Source organism: Hypanus sabinus, chromosome 2 (genome assembly GCF_030144855.1).
Source record: "Hypanus sabinus isolate sHypSab1 chromosome 2, sHypSab1.hap1, whole genome shotgun sequence".
Taxonomy (NCBI): domain Eukaryota; kingdom Metazoa; phylum Chordata; class Chondrichthyes; order Myliobatiformes; family Dasyatidae; genus Hypanus; species Hypanus sabinus.
In genome coordinates this window covers 67,674,973-67,692,461 of record NC_082707.1, presented here as the reverse complement: position 1 = coordinate 67,692,461, position 17,489 = coordinate 67,674,973, and the positions used below count along the sequence as shown (strand labels likewise).

At 38.5% G+C, this 17,489-nt stretch overlaps 1 protein-coding gene across 1 annotated transcript in view; it reads right to left on the bottom strand.

Annotated features, from left to right (window-relative positions):
- Positions 1-5,961: 5,961 nt before the first annotated feature.
- Positions 5,962-17,489, bottom strand: part of LOC132379622 (ephrin type-A receptor 4) — a 126,232-nt gene continuing 114,704 nt past the window's right edge. Inside the window, exons 15-18 of the mRNA XM_059947758.1 lie at positions 15,369-15,565; positions 13,164-13,319; positions 9,468-10,308; positions 5,962-6,944 (exon numbers count right to left, since the gene is read on the bottom strand). Of these exons, the coding sequence (XP_059803741.1) occupies positions 10,194-10,308; positions 13,164-13,319; positions 15,369-15,565 (468 nt within the window). The 3' untranslated portion in view covers positions 5,962-6,944; positions 9,468-10,193. The remainder of the gene's footprint in view (positions 6,945-9,467; positions 10,309-13,163; positions 13,320-15,368; positions 15,566-17,489) is intronic.

Here is a 17,489-nt window from a genome sequence, read left to right as displayed (position 1 = left end):
TCTATGAGGATTTGTTTGTGATTCCTCATCCTTCCCTTTCTAAAGTCTACAATCAGCTCTTTCATCTTACTGACGTTGAGTGCAAGGTTGTTGCTGCAACACCACTCAACTAGCCGGTATATCTCACTCTTGTACCGATTTTCATCTCCATCTGAGATTCTGTGAACAATGGTTGTATCATCAGCAAATTTATAGATTGCATTTGAGTTACGTCTAGCCTCACAGTCATAGGTATAGGGAGAGTAGAGCAGTGGGCTAAGCACACATTCCTGAGATGCGCCATTGTTGATTGTCAGTGAGGAGGAGTTATTAATACCAATCCATACAGAGGGGGGCTACAGAGACCCAAGTTCAACAACTTATTGATCAAGACTGTGGGAATAATGGTGTTAAATGTCAACAAACAGCATCCTGATATAGGTGTTTGTATTGTCCAGGTGATCTAGGGCCACATGAAGAGCCATTGAGATTGCATCTGCCATAGACCTATTGAGGGGATAGGCAAATTGCAGTGGGTCCAGGTCCTTGCTGAGGCAGGAGTTGATTCTGGCCATAACCAACCTCACAAAGCATTTCATCACGGTAGATGTGAGAACTACTGGATGATAGTCATTAAGGCAGCTCACATTACTCTTCTGGGAACTGTTATAATTGTTGCCCATTAAGTGGGAACTTCTAACCATCGCAATGAGACATTGAAAATGTCCTTTTCTGAGCCTTACCAGGTACTCCATCAGGGCCTGCCACTTTAGGAGGGTTCACCTTCCTGAAAGACAGCCTGACATCTGCCTCCAAGACAGAAACCAGGTGTGGAAAGGTTCTTCACAGCTGTAGTTATATTCTCCCTTTCAATGTGGGCATAAAAGGTGTTGAGCTTATCTGGTAGTGACGCATCGCTGCTGTTCACGCTATTGGGTTTCGCCTTATTGGAAGTCAATTCCTGCAAACCCTGCCACAGTTGTCGTGCATCCAATATTGCCTCCAACCTCACTCAGAATTGCTTCTTCGCTCTTGAAATAGCTCTTGAAACAAGTCATACCTGGTTTTCTTGTACAGGCTGCAGTTGTCAGATGTAAATGCCACAGATCTAGCCCACAGTAGACAACTAGCCTCCTGGTTCATCCATGGATATTGGTTTGGGAATGCACAGCAAGTTTTCAAGGCACACTCTCATCTACACAGGTTTTAATGAAGTTGGTAATAACTGCGGCATATTCGTCCAGAATCAAAGATGAATCCCTGAATACAGACTAGTCCACCGATTCAAAGCAGTCCTGCAAGCACTCTTGTGCTTCCCTTGTCTATACCTTCTTGGTCCTCATTTGGTGCTGAAGTCTTCAGTCTCTCCCTATACTCAGGGAGTACAAGTGCAGCCAGGTGGTCAGATGTCCCGAAGTGTGGGCGTGGAATAGCATGGTAAGCACTCTTTATGGTGGTGTAACAGTGGCCCAGTGCATTGTTTCCTGTGGTACTACAAGTGATTTGTTGATGCTAATTATTTAGTGATGTTCTCAAGCTGGCCTGATTAAAATCTGTTAAAATGATGGTGAAGACATCAGGGTATGCTTGCACTGATGCTGTTTCATGCATGTTGATCACAGTGCTCAGATCACCTAAAGCCTGTTTGTTATTGGTCTGAGGTGGGATGTACACTGCTACCAAAGAGATCACTGGAATCTCCTGCAGCAGGCAAAATGGACAAAACTTATTTGCGAGATATTCCAGGTCTGGTGAGCTGAACTGGGATGTCACTGGTACATTTGTGCATCAAGAGGAGTTGATCATAAGATCTGATCATGAGTAGATCAAGTCTTTGGGTATGACAGAGGCCCATTACAGTTTTCTGTTGTAGGCATTGCCTGTCTGTCCCACCTCCTGCAAGAGCATTTGAAGAGTTAATCGTTGTGTTGCAAAATGCTTTTCTGGCTAAACAGTGAAAAGTGTGGAAGTTTGAGATATGTATTTGTGTGATTGTAGCACTAATTGTGTGATTGTTAGGATTAAGATTATTGCTCTTTAAGTGATAGGTATTCAGCTGGTACTTGATACATGATTTTTGTTTTGCTGCGTCAACTGGTTTTGATCATTCATAAATTCCTTCAAGCACTGTGACCAAGTCCTCTAAATTACTGTTGACACTGACCTCCTGACCAATGCTTTCTTCTTTTGCCTCATCCTTGATGGGTTTCCTGTGTCCTTGTACCAATCTCCAGGTGTTCACCCTGATGTCATTGCTGAGAGTGTAGCCTGCTCTCAGGTCGATTTTACATTATTCTCCACAATCCTCCACCAATTGCAGCTGGATTTGGTAATCAATCCTCTGAGAAGTGCAGGTTTGGCATGAGTTCATTCTTACTACTTTCAGCTGGGGATCTGGATTCCTAACATCGCTTGTGGTTAACGTGTGTAAATCAAGAAAGCGTCACCAATAGCAGCTGATTGCAGAAATATCAAGTCAGACGGCATGTTGTGCCATTTTTAATGAATGAAATCAAGAGCTTAAATCTCTGCTAATATTTATTTTGAAGTTTCTGCATCTTCTCTAAACTAGTGCATTCAGACACTGAAATGAAACATTTTTTGTTCCATAATAAAATTTGATTTAATGAGGAACATTCAGTCTTTTAAACAGTTAAAAATAGGATAGATTTATAATTAAGTCATTTAATGCTTTCTGTAGAGTTCACTTTAGTGAGCTTGTACATTATCCATAACATTATTAATATGTACAATATTTTAGAACAGTTCTAACAGGCATGACTTAAGTTAATCTAAATTTTAAGTGATAACTTTTTTGGGTTTGAGTGATGTTAATCTTGAACTGACATAAGAAACTGTACATTTATTTGAATAAACATTAAGTATTATTAAATCTATGTTTGTTCTCTCCTTTTCAGTGATTGCATTTGTTTTTTTAAAATCAACCAATAAAAATGAGAGGAAGCAACATCTGTGTTGGTGGCCTAGTAATGCCACTGCCTCACATCTCCAGCAACCAGGCCTGACCTAGAAATGAGAGTAGAGGTTAGCGTAAATGCGTCCAAGACAATAATTAGACCAATTATAACACATGAATACTCAGTTATAGAAATGACACTGAAGCCTTGGAGAACAGAAGCACATTTGCAAATATTGCAGATTCACCAGGATGATGCTAGTACTACCAGCCTGCTATGAAAAGCAAGCTCAGAGGAAAATTAATGGAGGCTTTCAAAATTATGAAGGGTTTTGACAGTGATTAAGGAAAAGCCATTTCCTCTCATTGGGGAGCCAGTGACAAGAGGTCATCAATTTACAATTCTCATTGAGTAGAAAGAGAAGTTAGAAGAAACTTCTTCATTCAGAACACTGTGGAAATAAGTGTATAGTGCCACAACTTGAATAAGCTGTTCTATCTCTTCAGAGAAAAAAAACATAAACATTTAATTTGAATAAGTTTTGTAAGCTGCCTGCAAAGTATTGTCGAGTTTCACTAGCACCATCTTGGATCAAGGTTTCATTCCCAGATGAGCTCAATGCCTTTTATCCTCTCTTTGCCTGTCAAAACATCTTCACAAACTCAGACAATCCCTGATGACCCTGTGATTTCAGTTTCTGAGGCCAGTGTGAGACCTTCAGGAGGGAGAACCCATGGAAAGCATCTGGCCCAGATGGGGTATTTGGCCAAGTACTGAAGACCTGTGCTGAACAACTGGCTGGAGTGTTCACTGATATCTTTAACCTCTCTCTTTGGCAGACTACAATACACACCTGCTTCAAGCAGGTTTCAGTTATAGTGGTGTCTAAAGAGAGTGTGGTAACCTGCCTCAATGACTATCGTCCAGTAGCACTTACATCCACTGTGACAAAGTGTTTTGAGAGATTGGCGATGAAACATATCAATCCCAGCCTGAGACTCAACTTGCATCCATTCCAATTTGCCTACTGGCACAACAGGTCCGCAGAAGCTGCCATTTCACCAGCTCTTCACTCTACCCTGGAATATCCGGACAGTAAAGATGCAATCATCAGGAGTCTCTTCATTGACTATAGGTTGCCATTCAATACTATCATCCCCTCAAATCTCCAAGACACAGGCCTCATTACCTTCTTGTGCAACTGGATCCTTGATTTCCTCACTTGCTAACACCTGCTGTTTGGACTGGCAGCAACATCTCCACAATCACTGGGTATACCGTAAGGTTGTGTGCTTGGCCCCCTACTCTATACTTATGACTGTGAGGTTGTGCACAGCTCCAATGCCATATTTGAGTTTGCTGATGACATCACTGTCATTGGCCAAATCAAAGATGATGATGAATCAGCATACAGTATAGGAGGGAGATTGAAAATTTGACTGAGTGGTGTCACAACAACCTCTCACTTAATGACAACAAAGGCAGTTGATTATTGACTCCAGGAGGAGGAATTTGGAGGTCCATGAGTCAGTGCTCAGCGGGGGAGCAGAGATGAACAGGGTCAGCAATTTAAGTTCCTTGTTATCATGTCAGAGGATCTGTCTTGGGCCCAGCACATGAATGCCATTACAAAAAAAAAAGCACTGCAGCACATTTACTTCCTTGTAAGTTTGAAAATATTTGTCACCTAAAACTTTGACAAACTTCTATAGATGTGCGGTGGAGAGAGCATAGTGACTGGTTGCAACACGGTTTGATATGGAAACACCAAAGCCCCTGAACAGGAAAGCCTTCAAAAAGTAGTGGATACAGCCCAGCCCTTCATGGGTAAGGCACTCTCCATTGTTGAGCACATCTATGTGGAGCGCTGTCGCAGGAAAGCAGCATCTAACACCAGAGATCCTCACAATCCAGGCCATGTTCTCTTCTCACTGCTGACATCAGGGAGGTACAGGAGCCACCAGGTTCAGGAACAGTTATTACCCCTCAACCATCAAGCTGTTGAACCAGAGGGGATAATTTCATTCAACTTCACTCACCTCAACACTAAACTATGACCTGTGGACTCATTTTAAAAGACTCTTCATCTCATGTTCTTGATATTTATTGCTTATTTACTTATTATTGGTTGTATATGACAACACATATGTACTTCGATAATAAATATATTTTGAATTTTGATTTGAAGTGATATTTGGCTTAATGGAATGTCTACTTGTTTCATTAAAATACCAGCAGCTACAGTAAATTATGAGATTTTCAGTATTTTATGTTGTAGGTTTTAATGGCTCATTTGCTCTCATTTTATGTTTCTCTTTGCATTGTTCATCGATTAAGAAACAAGGCAGAAAGTTAGAAATAACTTTCAGTCCTTCTAATCAGATCTAGGTCAGTGGAAATCACGATTCCTCTGTGATTGGCTCCTCTGTGTTACATCAGCCAAAGGATGTGGAGGCAATAATATTTTTAATTCACTCTGCTTTACTTGTTTAACTTTCTATAGTCAAATGAAACTATTCAGAAGCCTTTGAAACAGGAAGCTGTTAGTAGGTCATAAATGTGGTCCGTGGATGAACCCAGGATATACTGCCTGCTTCTTGTCACTTCCTCAGTCACCGATTCTTAATCTGATTATGTGAGTTCTGACAGACACCTCAGGTAGCAGACTGCATCTGTTGTGACCAGACCAATGCGATTCCAATTTCAATTTGAATTAGCTTTTAATCATTGAAAATGATTGCTGTATGTGTATCTGACTATTCTCTAATAATCTCTGCTAATATACATGTTCCTCATTGTCTATCTAACTAATCCATCAATTGTTTTTTCTATAATCACTTTCTTGAGTTCAGCTAATCTCTTGTACTGATGTGTCCTCTCTCTCATTTTAATGAACAACATCCAGGCCTTTCTCATCCATTTGTGGCCCAGGTTAGAATAAGCACTCATATTGCAAGGTTTCAAAGAACCTTGAATAATAATTGAATAATTAATTGAACAATAACTGAAAACTAAAAACAATAACTGAGTATTAATCATTCTCCCAAACAAAGACTGTGCTATAACTACTTTATTTTGTATGCACTTTCTGTGCAGTTTTTGTTACTATTATTTTACAATGTACAAACGAGGTACAAAAGATTCTCAAGACCATAAATAAATGACATAAGTTACATGTACCTAAAATTCAAATAAAAAAAAATACAAAATAAAACAACAAAAAAATCTATGCCTAACTCATCAAAGGTATAAAGTAAAGTATTGGACTGTTAGAAGAATTCCAGTTTGAACTAAATTAAAATATGCTGTACACTTTTATTCAGAAGACCACACACAGTCTTGTATTTATCCAATCAGGTCCAAGCAGGAATACAAAAAATAGATCTGTGTCATTTGTTTAAAATTAGCATTTAAGAGAATTACGGCTTAAGACAGAAGAATGTGAAATGTAAATGAAAATATCAGTTACAGTTTACGATAACTTTGAAAGAATTATGTCATAATTGTCACACACTATAACAGAAATGTGCACCAAGCTGTTAAAATTTCTACCAAAATGTTCTGAAAGAAAAATGACCAGGTGTTGAATGAGAAATTTTTGACATGATCAAATGTATACCAAACAACAGTGGCACGATTTGAAAAAACTACTTCAATAAAACACACATGTACAGCTCAGTGAGAGGTCTGGGGATCTGGTCCTATATAACAAATTCCATACATTTTTAATAGCTAATAATAGTATTTTGAACAGGTTGTCACATTAGGCGTAGCAGTGACATGCAGAAGTCCACAATGTTTAGTTATCTTACACACTACATTCCACTTGTGATTTTCCAGAACAGATGCTGAACTTTGTACACTTGAGAGTTTTCTTTTTTTTGCTTTGAATTTGGGCTTGTCTGAAGCTGGTGTTTTTGAAGCTGAGTTCCTTCTTTGGATCTGATCTTCGTGGGAATAGCTACTGTGGGATTTTCCATGTTCATTGTTGTTCCTAGTTCCGAGTTCCCAGTGCTTACATGAGGTTATTAGGCAGTTCATTCAGTTCTAAAGCAAAGCAAGGGATAATTAATGCATTTTTTGCATAATGCAATAATGACGATTATACATTATATTTAAAGATTAAATCAATTTTGTTTGGCTAATCGTTGTTTCAAATCAATCTTTATAGAATATTGTTCATAAGAAACAATTTTATCAGCTACATTTAATCCCCAGTTTGTCATCAATCAATGTCACTACATTTAATCACAATGGGTTCATACCATGTGATGTACTTTTCCATTAAAAAATCTTAGCACTATTGTAATCAACTTTTAAAGGGAACTTATTTTACATAGTAACTCCTAGTTGTAGCCGCTAATACACCAGGTTTATGTATTTTGTTAAGGGCCCTGGTGGTGAAATAAGTCATCTCATTTGTTAAACATGATGTAGTCTATTTAGATCAGATGCATTAAGACTTTGAGAATGCTTAGTATCCAGCCTGGCATGGACAAATACATGGAGGATATAACTAGAGTCCTGGAACTTGAGGTAGGCTTCCCTTCTTCCTGGAAAAGATCTCCGTCCAATAAGCCTTGATTTAATTGGGGTTTGAGGATTGGCTGCGCCATGTGGAATTACAAATATTTAACCTAATAGTACCTATATTACACTTCCTGTGATAACTTGCTTTTAATTGAAATTCAACTCTTGCAACCAATTAAGCATGAATTAATCTGTTGTAAATAAGCCAAAATACTTGCTCCAATATTTTTGTCCTTAAACATAAGTAGTTGGCTTCAACAAAACCAAACAAACTAAACCAAATAAATGGGGGGGGGGGGGGCATGTGATTTACTTCAGCCCAAGGAGGCAATTAATTTATGCTTGCTTTAGTTGGAAAGCAGAAAATCCACCCATCTCTGATCATCATTTATTTGAAAAACACCCTCCTCCAGTGCCACCCCAAACTCTTATCAACCAACTGAAGAGCCTGTTGTTACTCAGTTAAGGAAAGGCTTATTAAATGTGATACTAGATGCCAAAGGAATATTCCAATGGGAGAAAAGCCCTGAAAGCAGGATTTGTTTGAACTACTTTACTTATTCAATGAATATGCACCAGTTTGCCTTGGCTTGAGTATGGACTGAATGTAGACAGCCAGACAGTAATATCCATGGTCAACCCTGACCAATGGAGGGGGCCTCTACGTGCCAGTTGTTTTGGATGATCTAATTTCTCTATTTTTTTGGTGGAGGGAAGGAGAGAAATTTTATAAATAGACAAAATTTCAAATGGAATGTCAAAATTCATTATCTAACAGTTACATAAAAGAACAAAAGGGAATTGATATGATTATTGCACAAAAAATTGTGTTCCATTCTGACCCATTTAATTTGCAAAAATATAATGGACTAAGTGCTCCAATGATTTTCATTAAATTAAGAATGACTGACTGTTTTCAGATGCTCTAGTGGTTTCTGAGAAGCTATTTACAAAGAACTTAGTTCAAGCTGGCCACCTTCACCTGCCAGCCTGGCCTGCTTTTCTTGATGAAGTTGAGCACCTCCTGCTGTAGGCAGCATATGGCTGGTGGGCCGCACATGTAATAACTTCATCAGAGGGAAGTTGGATGCGTTTCAAACTTCACACTAGATAGATAAATGGATCCAGAAAGATGTCACAGCAATAAGCTCACCTAGGAATTTTTATTTTATTATCTTATTTATTGAGATACAGCGTGGAATAGGCCCTTAGGACCTTCGAGCTGTGCAGCCCAACAATCCCCCAATTTAATCCTCCCTAAGCATGGATAATCATCAATTAACCTACCAGCCAGTATGTCTTTGGACAATGGGAGGGAACCTGAACACCTAGAGAAAACCCACATGGTCATGGGCAGAAGGTACAAACTCCTCACAGGCAGTGGCAGGAAATGCACATAAAAAGGGTGGTGTGTTTTATTTTCATAAGGACGTGCAACTGAAAATTCTACCCTGCATAAGACAAAAGGTGCTTTATATACAAGAATAGGTCTTGCATGATTATTAACCTCATAACTGTTCCCTCCATAGTGATTGTCACTGAGAAATAAGCAGAGGTTCTGGTTCTCATATAACTAAGGCATGAACAAGGGAGAGTGAGAGAATTTAAGTTGTTGGTACTAATTGGTTCCTTGAGGATCAGGCTTGAGCACTGAGGTCAACGATAGGATCAGTAAAAGTAGTAGTTGGAGCAGCTATGGAAGATACTTCTAAATGATAAACTACTTGAACTGGCTCCTAGCACATGACTTTGAGGGGTAGCACCTAATTGTACATATCCCTCAAGTCAGACCAAACACACCTAGTCTGCTCTGCAACAGCATGTATCATCAGATTGATATGTATGCACAAATGCAATGCATGGAAAAGGCACAACGTTGAAAGGAAAGGATGCCTAATGCGATTGGATGTTACTGTGCATGTTCAGGCACCTTCATGTGTTACCCTGTCCTTTAAGAATCCATGTAAGAATCAATGTTTAGAAATAAATTCACCAACAAGATTATGTTTGTGATGACTCAGTTGTCAAGGTAATTTTTACCTCATTATCTTTTGTAATTGGTTGCAATAAATTCACTTCATTGCTAATTGGTATTTCCTTAGTCAACATTTGATGGTCCTCCATTCCAAAAAGCTATTTAGACACTTCCTGATGGAAGAAAATGCCACTGTATTTCTGTTAGGCTCATTCTAAATTACATGACAGTTTAAATCACTATATTTCACAACTGTAATCCTCAGGTCTGCCTGCTCAATTCAGCAAAGTTTTGGAAGAACATAGTGGCAGCTTACAGAAATTTCCACATATGATGCAGTCATTGAAAGGGCATTGTTATTCATAATGCACTGCAAGTCAAGATTGTATCTGCAGGAATGTCTTGGAGAGCTTCAAATCAGCTTTTAAAATCCTTCATTAGCAAGCCACGTGGGAAAAGTAATCTTCAATCCAGTGATTATTCAAAAACCACTGAAATGTGGTATGAGTAATGGTATTAATAGATTTGCTCCTTTGTGATTGTTCATCCAAGAGAAACAGGAATTTAAAAACAAATATACTGTACATCTAATCCAGTTTCCTCTTATCAGGGCGAAGGTCTCTGTAAGTCATACGATGGTCATGAAGTTCAGCATTCTGTCCTCAAATCAGGCAAAATCACTGACAAAATATCCGTATATCAAAGGGCAACAATGAAGTAAAAAGTGCAGTTCTTTTCCTGTTAAAGTGCATGAATGAGGTAAACTAATTTCATTGAGTTTTTCAAATGGCTCAGACAGGAACCATTCTTCCCTGCATCTGTTGCACCTGGGCCCTCATTCCCTGGACGCTGCTCAGGATCTTGTTCTGGTGCACCATTGTTGTGATTCCAATGCGGACCAGGTCACTATAGAAACAAACAGTAAATGACAAGAGTCAATGTATTGTTCTTTGAAAAGCATTTTATATATTCCTTAATATAACAGAAGGTGCATGGAGATGGCAATTTTCTACAGGTCTGCCATTTATTTTCATTTAGATTTTCAGTAAAATTGTCCTCATGAAGGATTCTACCTTTAGGCAGTTTTTGCCATTTGCAGCAAACTTACAAGGCATTTTGCTAACAAGAGAAAATCTGCAGTTGCTGGAAATCCAAGCAATACACTTTTGTTTTTTAATCCCATAGTAATGAATTCCAGTCTTTTGGTTGGAAGTACTAAGTAAGTAGAAACTACAATCCATGTACTTGGATTCAACATGCTAAATGCCATTAACAACTGAAGACAGAATCTGTATTCCTTTTACCTTGGAAATGTAAGCACATGGCTCACAGGCTGAGCGAAAGGGGACTGGACAATACTCCAGCCATGATAATAGTAATGTAGTGAATAAGCTATGGAGTTTGAATTCCACTGTGGCAGATAGGGGATTTAAATTCAAATACTGAATTAAAGCCAGACTCAAATAGGTAACAATAAAACCACCAGATTGTCATTTAATACCAAAACATCTTTCTTTTAATCACTGCTTTTTATGGCAGGAAATCTCTCACTTTTACCTGCTATTGACCATAATACGAGTCTTAACCCTTGAATGTGGTTGACATTTAACTTGCTCCAGTTCAGGAGTCATCAAGCAAGGACAATCAATGCCTTCAATGTTGCTCCTTTCCCATGAAGGGGGTGGGGTCAGTGGCAAGGAGAAATTTGAGTCAGGGTGCTACAATTATCTTAGTAATAGTGCTAAGTCCTGATGAAGTGTCTAGGCCTGAAACGTTGACTGTTTATTTCTTTCCATTGATGCCGCCTGACCTGCTGAGCTCCTTCAGCATTTTGTATGTTACTCTGGATTTCCAGCAGCTGTAGAATACCGTGTTTACAATTAGCAGTAGTGCTTTGTCTTCTGAAGCCATCTGTGTACAGGGGGCCCCCGTTTTTCGAATGTTCGCTATACGATAGCTCGCTGTTATGAAAGACTTACATTAGTACCTGTTTTCACTAACCAAAGAGAATTTTCACGTTTACGAAAAAAGATCCCCGCTTTTTATGTGTGTTTACCCCGAGAAAGACTACCATGACTGTGAAGCCTTGTGTGAGCAGTTGTGTGCACATGCCTATATGTGCGTAAGCATGTATGTGCAAATGCATGTACTTGCCGATTTTTTTTCTCCACATCGATTTTAGCTCACTGTCTTCCCAATTTTGATAAATGAAACTACACCGTACATACAATATTTCTACTTTATATAGGTTGTATATTTATCAGATCATTTCTGCTTTTACTATATGTTAGTGTTATTTTAGGTTTTATGTGTAATTTGGTTTGATTTGGTAGGTTATTTTTTTGGGTCTGAGAAAGCTCAAAAATTTTTCCTATATAAACTAATGGTAATTGCTTCTTCGCTTTATGACATTTCGGCTTACAAAGAGTTTCATAGGAACGCTCTACCTTCGGATAGCAGGGGAATCCTATATTTGAACACTAATTTGAGCTGATACTTTGTGTTGTAATGGAGATGTACAACTGATAAATCATGTCTTTCAGATTTGATATTGAACAAAGCTCAACCTATCCTTCCAGGTAACAGATACCGTGAAAATAACCGAATACCATACTAGGTTTACAGTGGATGCAATCTTACTGGCTCTCCAATCGACCTTCAATCACCTGGACAATAGTAATACTTCTGTAATAGCTTCCCCAGCGCTGAGGACACCTTCAAAATGCGATGCCTCAAGATGTTGGCATCCATCACCCAGAACGTGCCCTCTTCTCATTGCTCCATCAATGAGGTACAGGAGCCTGAACACTTACACTTAATGTTTCAGGAATATCTTCCCCTCCACCATCAGATTTCTGAATGGACAATGAGCCCATGAACATTACCTCAGTAATATTTTTCCTCTCTTTTGCACCACTTACCCTCGGCCATTAGGCTCTATAATGAGTCAACCTGTTGCCAGGGAAGTGATGACCCCTCCTGTTAGATTGTTTGAGGTAACTTACTTTTTACTCTTTCTTACTTCTCTTCATATATTTGTATACTTGTCATCCTACTGTGACAATGTAATTTCCTTTGTGATCAATAACTATCTATTTATTTAATTTATATTTTATGTATACTTATTGTAATTTATAACTATCATTACATATTGCAATTTACTCCTGCTGCAAGACAACACATTTCATGACATATGCCAGTAAAATTAAACTTGATTCTGATAAGAGCCAAAGAAATCCTTTTGTTTCTTGGGCAAATATTTAACATTCAAGCTGCACCACATGAAGCAGACAAATTGGTCATGTATCTCACTGATGCTTGTGGAACCATGTATGTAAATTAGATGCCACATTTGCCTAGATTACAAGACTGTCAACAATTCAAAGAGTGTTTTTGGATGACTTAAGTTCATTTAAGATGTTATCCAAGTCCCTGTACTTTCTGATTAAGTTCAAGCAAATTACTGTTGAGGAATATGACTTCCCTTTCTATTATCAAGTTCAACTATAAACAGTTACATAGAGATCCTCCTGTGTATATTTTACTCCAGCAGAAACTCAGCAGCTTACTATATCAGTAACGATGCCCACCCACTATGAGAGCTACTCAAAAGTAGTTAGTGTGTGACTTCCTTTACAGCCATCCATCAGGTGGTGTAGTTCTTCTGTCTTCAAATATTTGGTGCAGCATTTAAAATGTATTGAAACTCTCATGGCAAATACACATTTCATTCCAATCACCATACAAGTGTTGGTACTTACTCTTGGTTCATGTGTACTACAGACTCTAGAGAGGTGTAGCCTGCTGCTGTAAAGTTATCTTTGTATCTATCCATCTTAATAACTTGAAGCCAGTCATCAACAGAATCCAAAGCAGAGAAGTCAGGTGTGCCTGGGTCTAACAAAGCAGTGGAGGGTCTATGGGGAAAGAAAATTAATATATTTTTAAAATAAATCATGATATATAATGGTTTGAGAAAGGACTTTACTACCCAATACGTCTACGTTATATACTATTGAGTGGAGAAGTTGTATTAATATGTAGGATTTGTTAAATTCTGAAGTAATTTGCCAATTTATGCAGACAGCGCTGATATGCTCTTTTATTTCCCAAAAAGCTGGCAAAGTGCTTGGTTCTGATAGCAATCATAGAATATAAAATTTATTTGGAATATTCAGTGAGCTCCATGTCACACTCACAGCCTGAGTCAAGCACCGGGAGCATACAGATCTCCTGCTTAACTAGCGAAGGAGTCCACCACCTTCCACGGAAGAGTCTACAGTTCCTCCATGAACCTCATCATTCACCTCAACCCACAAACCAAATCAACCTCAACCTCAACAAATAACCTGAAAAAGTGCAGACAGATTCCACAGGTTTGCTTTTTATAGATGGCAGTGCTAGGAATTCCAAAAACAGTCTCTAAAATTAACATCTATTTAGCTTCTCTGTTAAACATAATTCCCCTTTTTGTTACATTATGTCTTAAAACTTTAGTAACAGTAATCATCAGTATTATATTCTTTGATGTACTCTTGATTACAAAGAACTGGAAGTCAGGGCTTTCAACTAATAATACTGGAAAATAAATTATAGAAATCTTATTAAACTGAGCATTACAAGTTAATTTTATAATCTGCTAGCCCAACAGGCACCTTCCTTCCCATAACCTCTTTCAGAATGGCTTAATAATGATTAATGAGGAAAGAAAGCATAAAATTTGTGTTTATATTGATAACATCCTGCTCATTTATTGTTACGCAGAGTGTAGGGCCTCTGAGGCAAACAGTAATTTAGCTGAATACAGTACAGCAATTGTCTTAATGTTCACCTGAAGACCTCCTTCAGCCCTTTTGAATGATTAACCTGCATTGTATGGGTACATTGTGAGCCCCTAGTCTGACACATTTAAATCAATATGAAAAAAGATGTGCCAACTAATAGCCCCAAAGTAACCCACACAAAATGCTGAAAGAACTCAGCAAGTCAGGAAGCATCTATGAAAATGAATAAACCGTCGATGTTCTGGGCCAAGACCATTCATTGGGACGAGACAGCAAGGGGGAAGATGCCAGAATAGCCCCAAGGTAGTTATTACCAATTGAACTCATGCAAAGGTCAATCATATCTAGAAGTATCTGTAATAGCATCAGCAAAGAACCCTGTGGTATTTCTCTCAGTGAATTTATGATTTGTAAAGACATCCATTATGTTGGTAATCACCGCAATCATTTCATTGCGTATAAAATAATTAAATAATACTAAAACATTTGATATAGGACAACTGCCCCATACTACCGGTAATTAAATGTTGAATCTCATTTTTAATTGTTATATTCTTTAATTAAGGACTATTTTAAAGAATTAAATATTTAATCTGACAGATTTTGAAGGACTGAAATGTATTAAGCAGGGTGTTTCAATGTCCTTCATAATCAACGTACTTAAGTATTTTTCTCTGAAAATTGGAGAGAAATTCAGTCAATCTGCACATAGTAAGTTCACATGAACAGTAATGTCATTATGAAGACGACCTGTTTTAACAACATTGCCTAAGGTGTAACAATTGAATAATTTCCCTGGCCTTTTCCAAAGAATATCCTGGAATCCTTACATCTATTTCAGGGAGCAAACTGAATTTTCTGGGACTTAGGCCTCTGAAAAAGGACTAAATCCCACACGCTTCATTCAGAGTCAAGAGAAGAAGGCTAAACCAAAATGAGGTTTGAGGAGTTTGAGAGTGAAAACAAAGTTTGCATTCATTTTAATTTTGTGGCAGAAACAGTAAGAACTACCATCTTGGTTACCTTGATCAGAATCATCAGCTGAATATTTTAATTCATTAGATGTAGTATAATTAGAAATAAGCAATTGAAAGTGAAAATTACCAAATTGAAATTCAGTAAGTGATTTGCAGAGAAAAATCTTAAGATCTATCTTTACATGTAACACTTTATAACACTGACCTTGTATTCTCATTCACTGCTGTTCTTTTTAAGCTGCTTGGATTTCGAATCAGCTTGTCCAATATGTTGACAATCTGCACAAATTTGGGCCTGTCATTGCGTTCCTTTTGCCAGCAGTCCAGCATTAACTGATGAAGGGAGACTGGGCAATCCATGGGAGGTGGCAATCGGTAACCTTCCTCTATCGCTTTAATCACCTGCAATAGTAACAAATTTTTAATGAGTGGTTCAGACGTTCTGGCCCTTCAAGTCTGCTCCAAGATTCTGGCTGACCACCTGCCTTAGTTCTGATTTCCTGCAAAATCTCCATATCTTGATATCCAGAAAGTTTATTGATCTCTGTTTTGAATGAACCCAGCGACAAAACTTTGGGTATAACATTACAAAGCAGCACCACCTGCTGTATGAAGAAATCGCTCCCTGCCTCAATCTTAAAATACCTGTCCCTCATTCTGAGAGTGTAATCGCTGGTTCAAGACATTACAGCTAAGGAAGAATTGTTTCTGTATCTAGCCTGTCGGGTCCTGTAACAATTTTGTAACTCCCAGTGAGATCGTCTTTAATTCTTCGGAGTTCTCCAAAGAATACAGACAGGCCTGTCTATTCGGTGCTCCCTCAGATGGTAAACCCTCCGTCCCTTGAAACAGTCTGAGGAATATTTATTGCTCTCTATGGCAAACAAATTCATTTGGTTTAAATCATTTTTTCTGACCTTGTACTGACATTCTAACTTGCTTCCACACAAACTGGTTCATTTCAGATGTAAAGAAGTTATCAGTGTTAAATTGTCCACTCTAGGATGTGTTTGCTCTTCTTGTACCTATTTTTCTGAAGACTATACACGTGCAAAATGAGCACCAACAGATTAGTGCGGTATCTCACCTAATCACATGTAGCCACAGACCAGGACCCTTTCCCCACCATCGCCCACCGCCATGGTAACTAAAGGTAGCCGGATTTATGGAGGGCAATGAAGAAAGAGCAGGTTGACAGCCAAAAAGCTGAAGGAAACAATTCCAGAGGACTGATCCTTGCCGGCTTACATCAATTCACAAGCACAGCACACACCAGTGGATAACACGAAGCCTTTCCTGCTCTTGTGACTGAATCCCACACACTTACTGTTTTTGTCCATTCCGTGACTGAAATAAGAAGCATTTCCATTGAATAATTAACCAGAGAGCATAAATCTAACAATTTAGGAGAAAAAAAAGTTGTGAAACATGCTATTAGCATCTGACACACTCTACTAGTAACAGTAAAGAAAATCCATAATACCTTTTCAAATGATAACGAATACCTAGAAGTAACAAACAATCTGCTGGAGGAACTTAACGAGGTGAGCAATATTTTATTTGAGATGCAGCACAGTAACAGGCCCTTCCGGCCCAATGCACCCATGTTGCCTAGTTACATTCATGTGACCAATTAAGCTACTAACCCATCTTTGGAACATGGGAGCACCCGAGGTAATTCATACAGTCACAAGGAGAACTTATGGACAGCAGTGGGAATTGAACCTGACTTGTTGGTGCTGTAATAGTGTTACCCTTAGAACTATGCTACCTACTGTACTTTGGTGGGAGATTTTAAATTGTTGAGGTTTTGGGTTGAGTACATTATTTCAACCAAAAACATTGACAACTTGTTTTATTCCATAAATGCTACTTGACCTAACGAGTTCCTCTAGCCCAGGGGTTGGCAACCTGTGGCTCCGGAGCCGCATGCGCCTCTTTCATCTCTGTGCTGCGGCTCCCTGTGGCTTTGGAAAATAAATGATGAGTATTTAATTAAAATGTATTTTATGTTAGTTTGTTAGTTTATGAAATGTAATTCTAAATTTGAAGATTATGGTGAACTTGTACAATCTAAATAAAACGTGTTTTTTGTCGCTATTAATATACATCACCACTGCCAATGCCTGACACCCGCCAGTGCGCGATTTCTTTAATTTTTCGATCCAATGTAGGCTGAACATAGCTCTTCAGGGGAAAGGATGCACAGCCCTGCACATGTTGGAGGATGTTTTGGCATTCGAGCGAAAGTTGACAGTGCTTGCCAGAGATTTACAGAAAGGCACATTGTCTCACTTCCCCAATTTGAGAGAGTTCAAACAAGCTC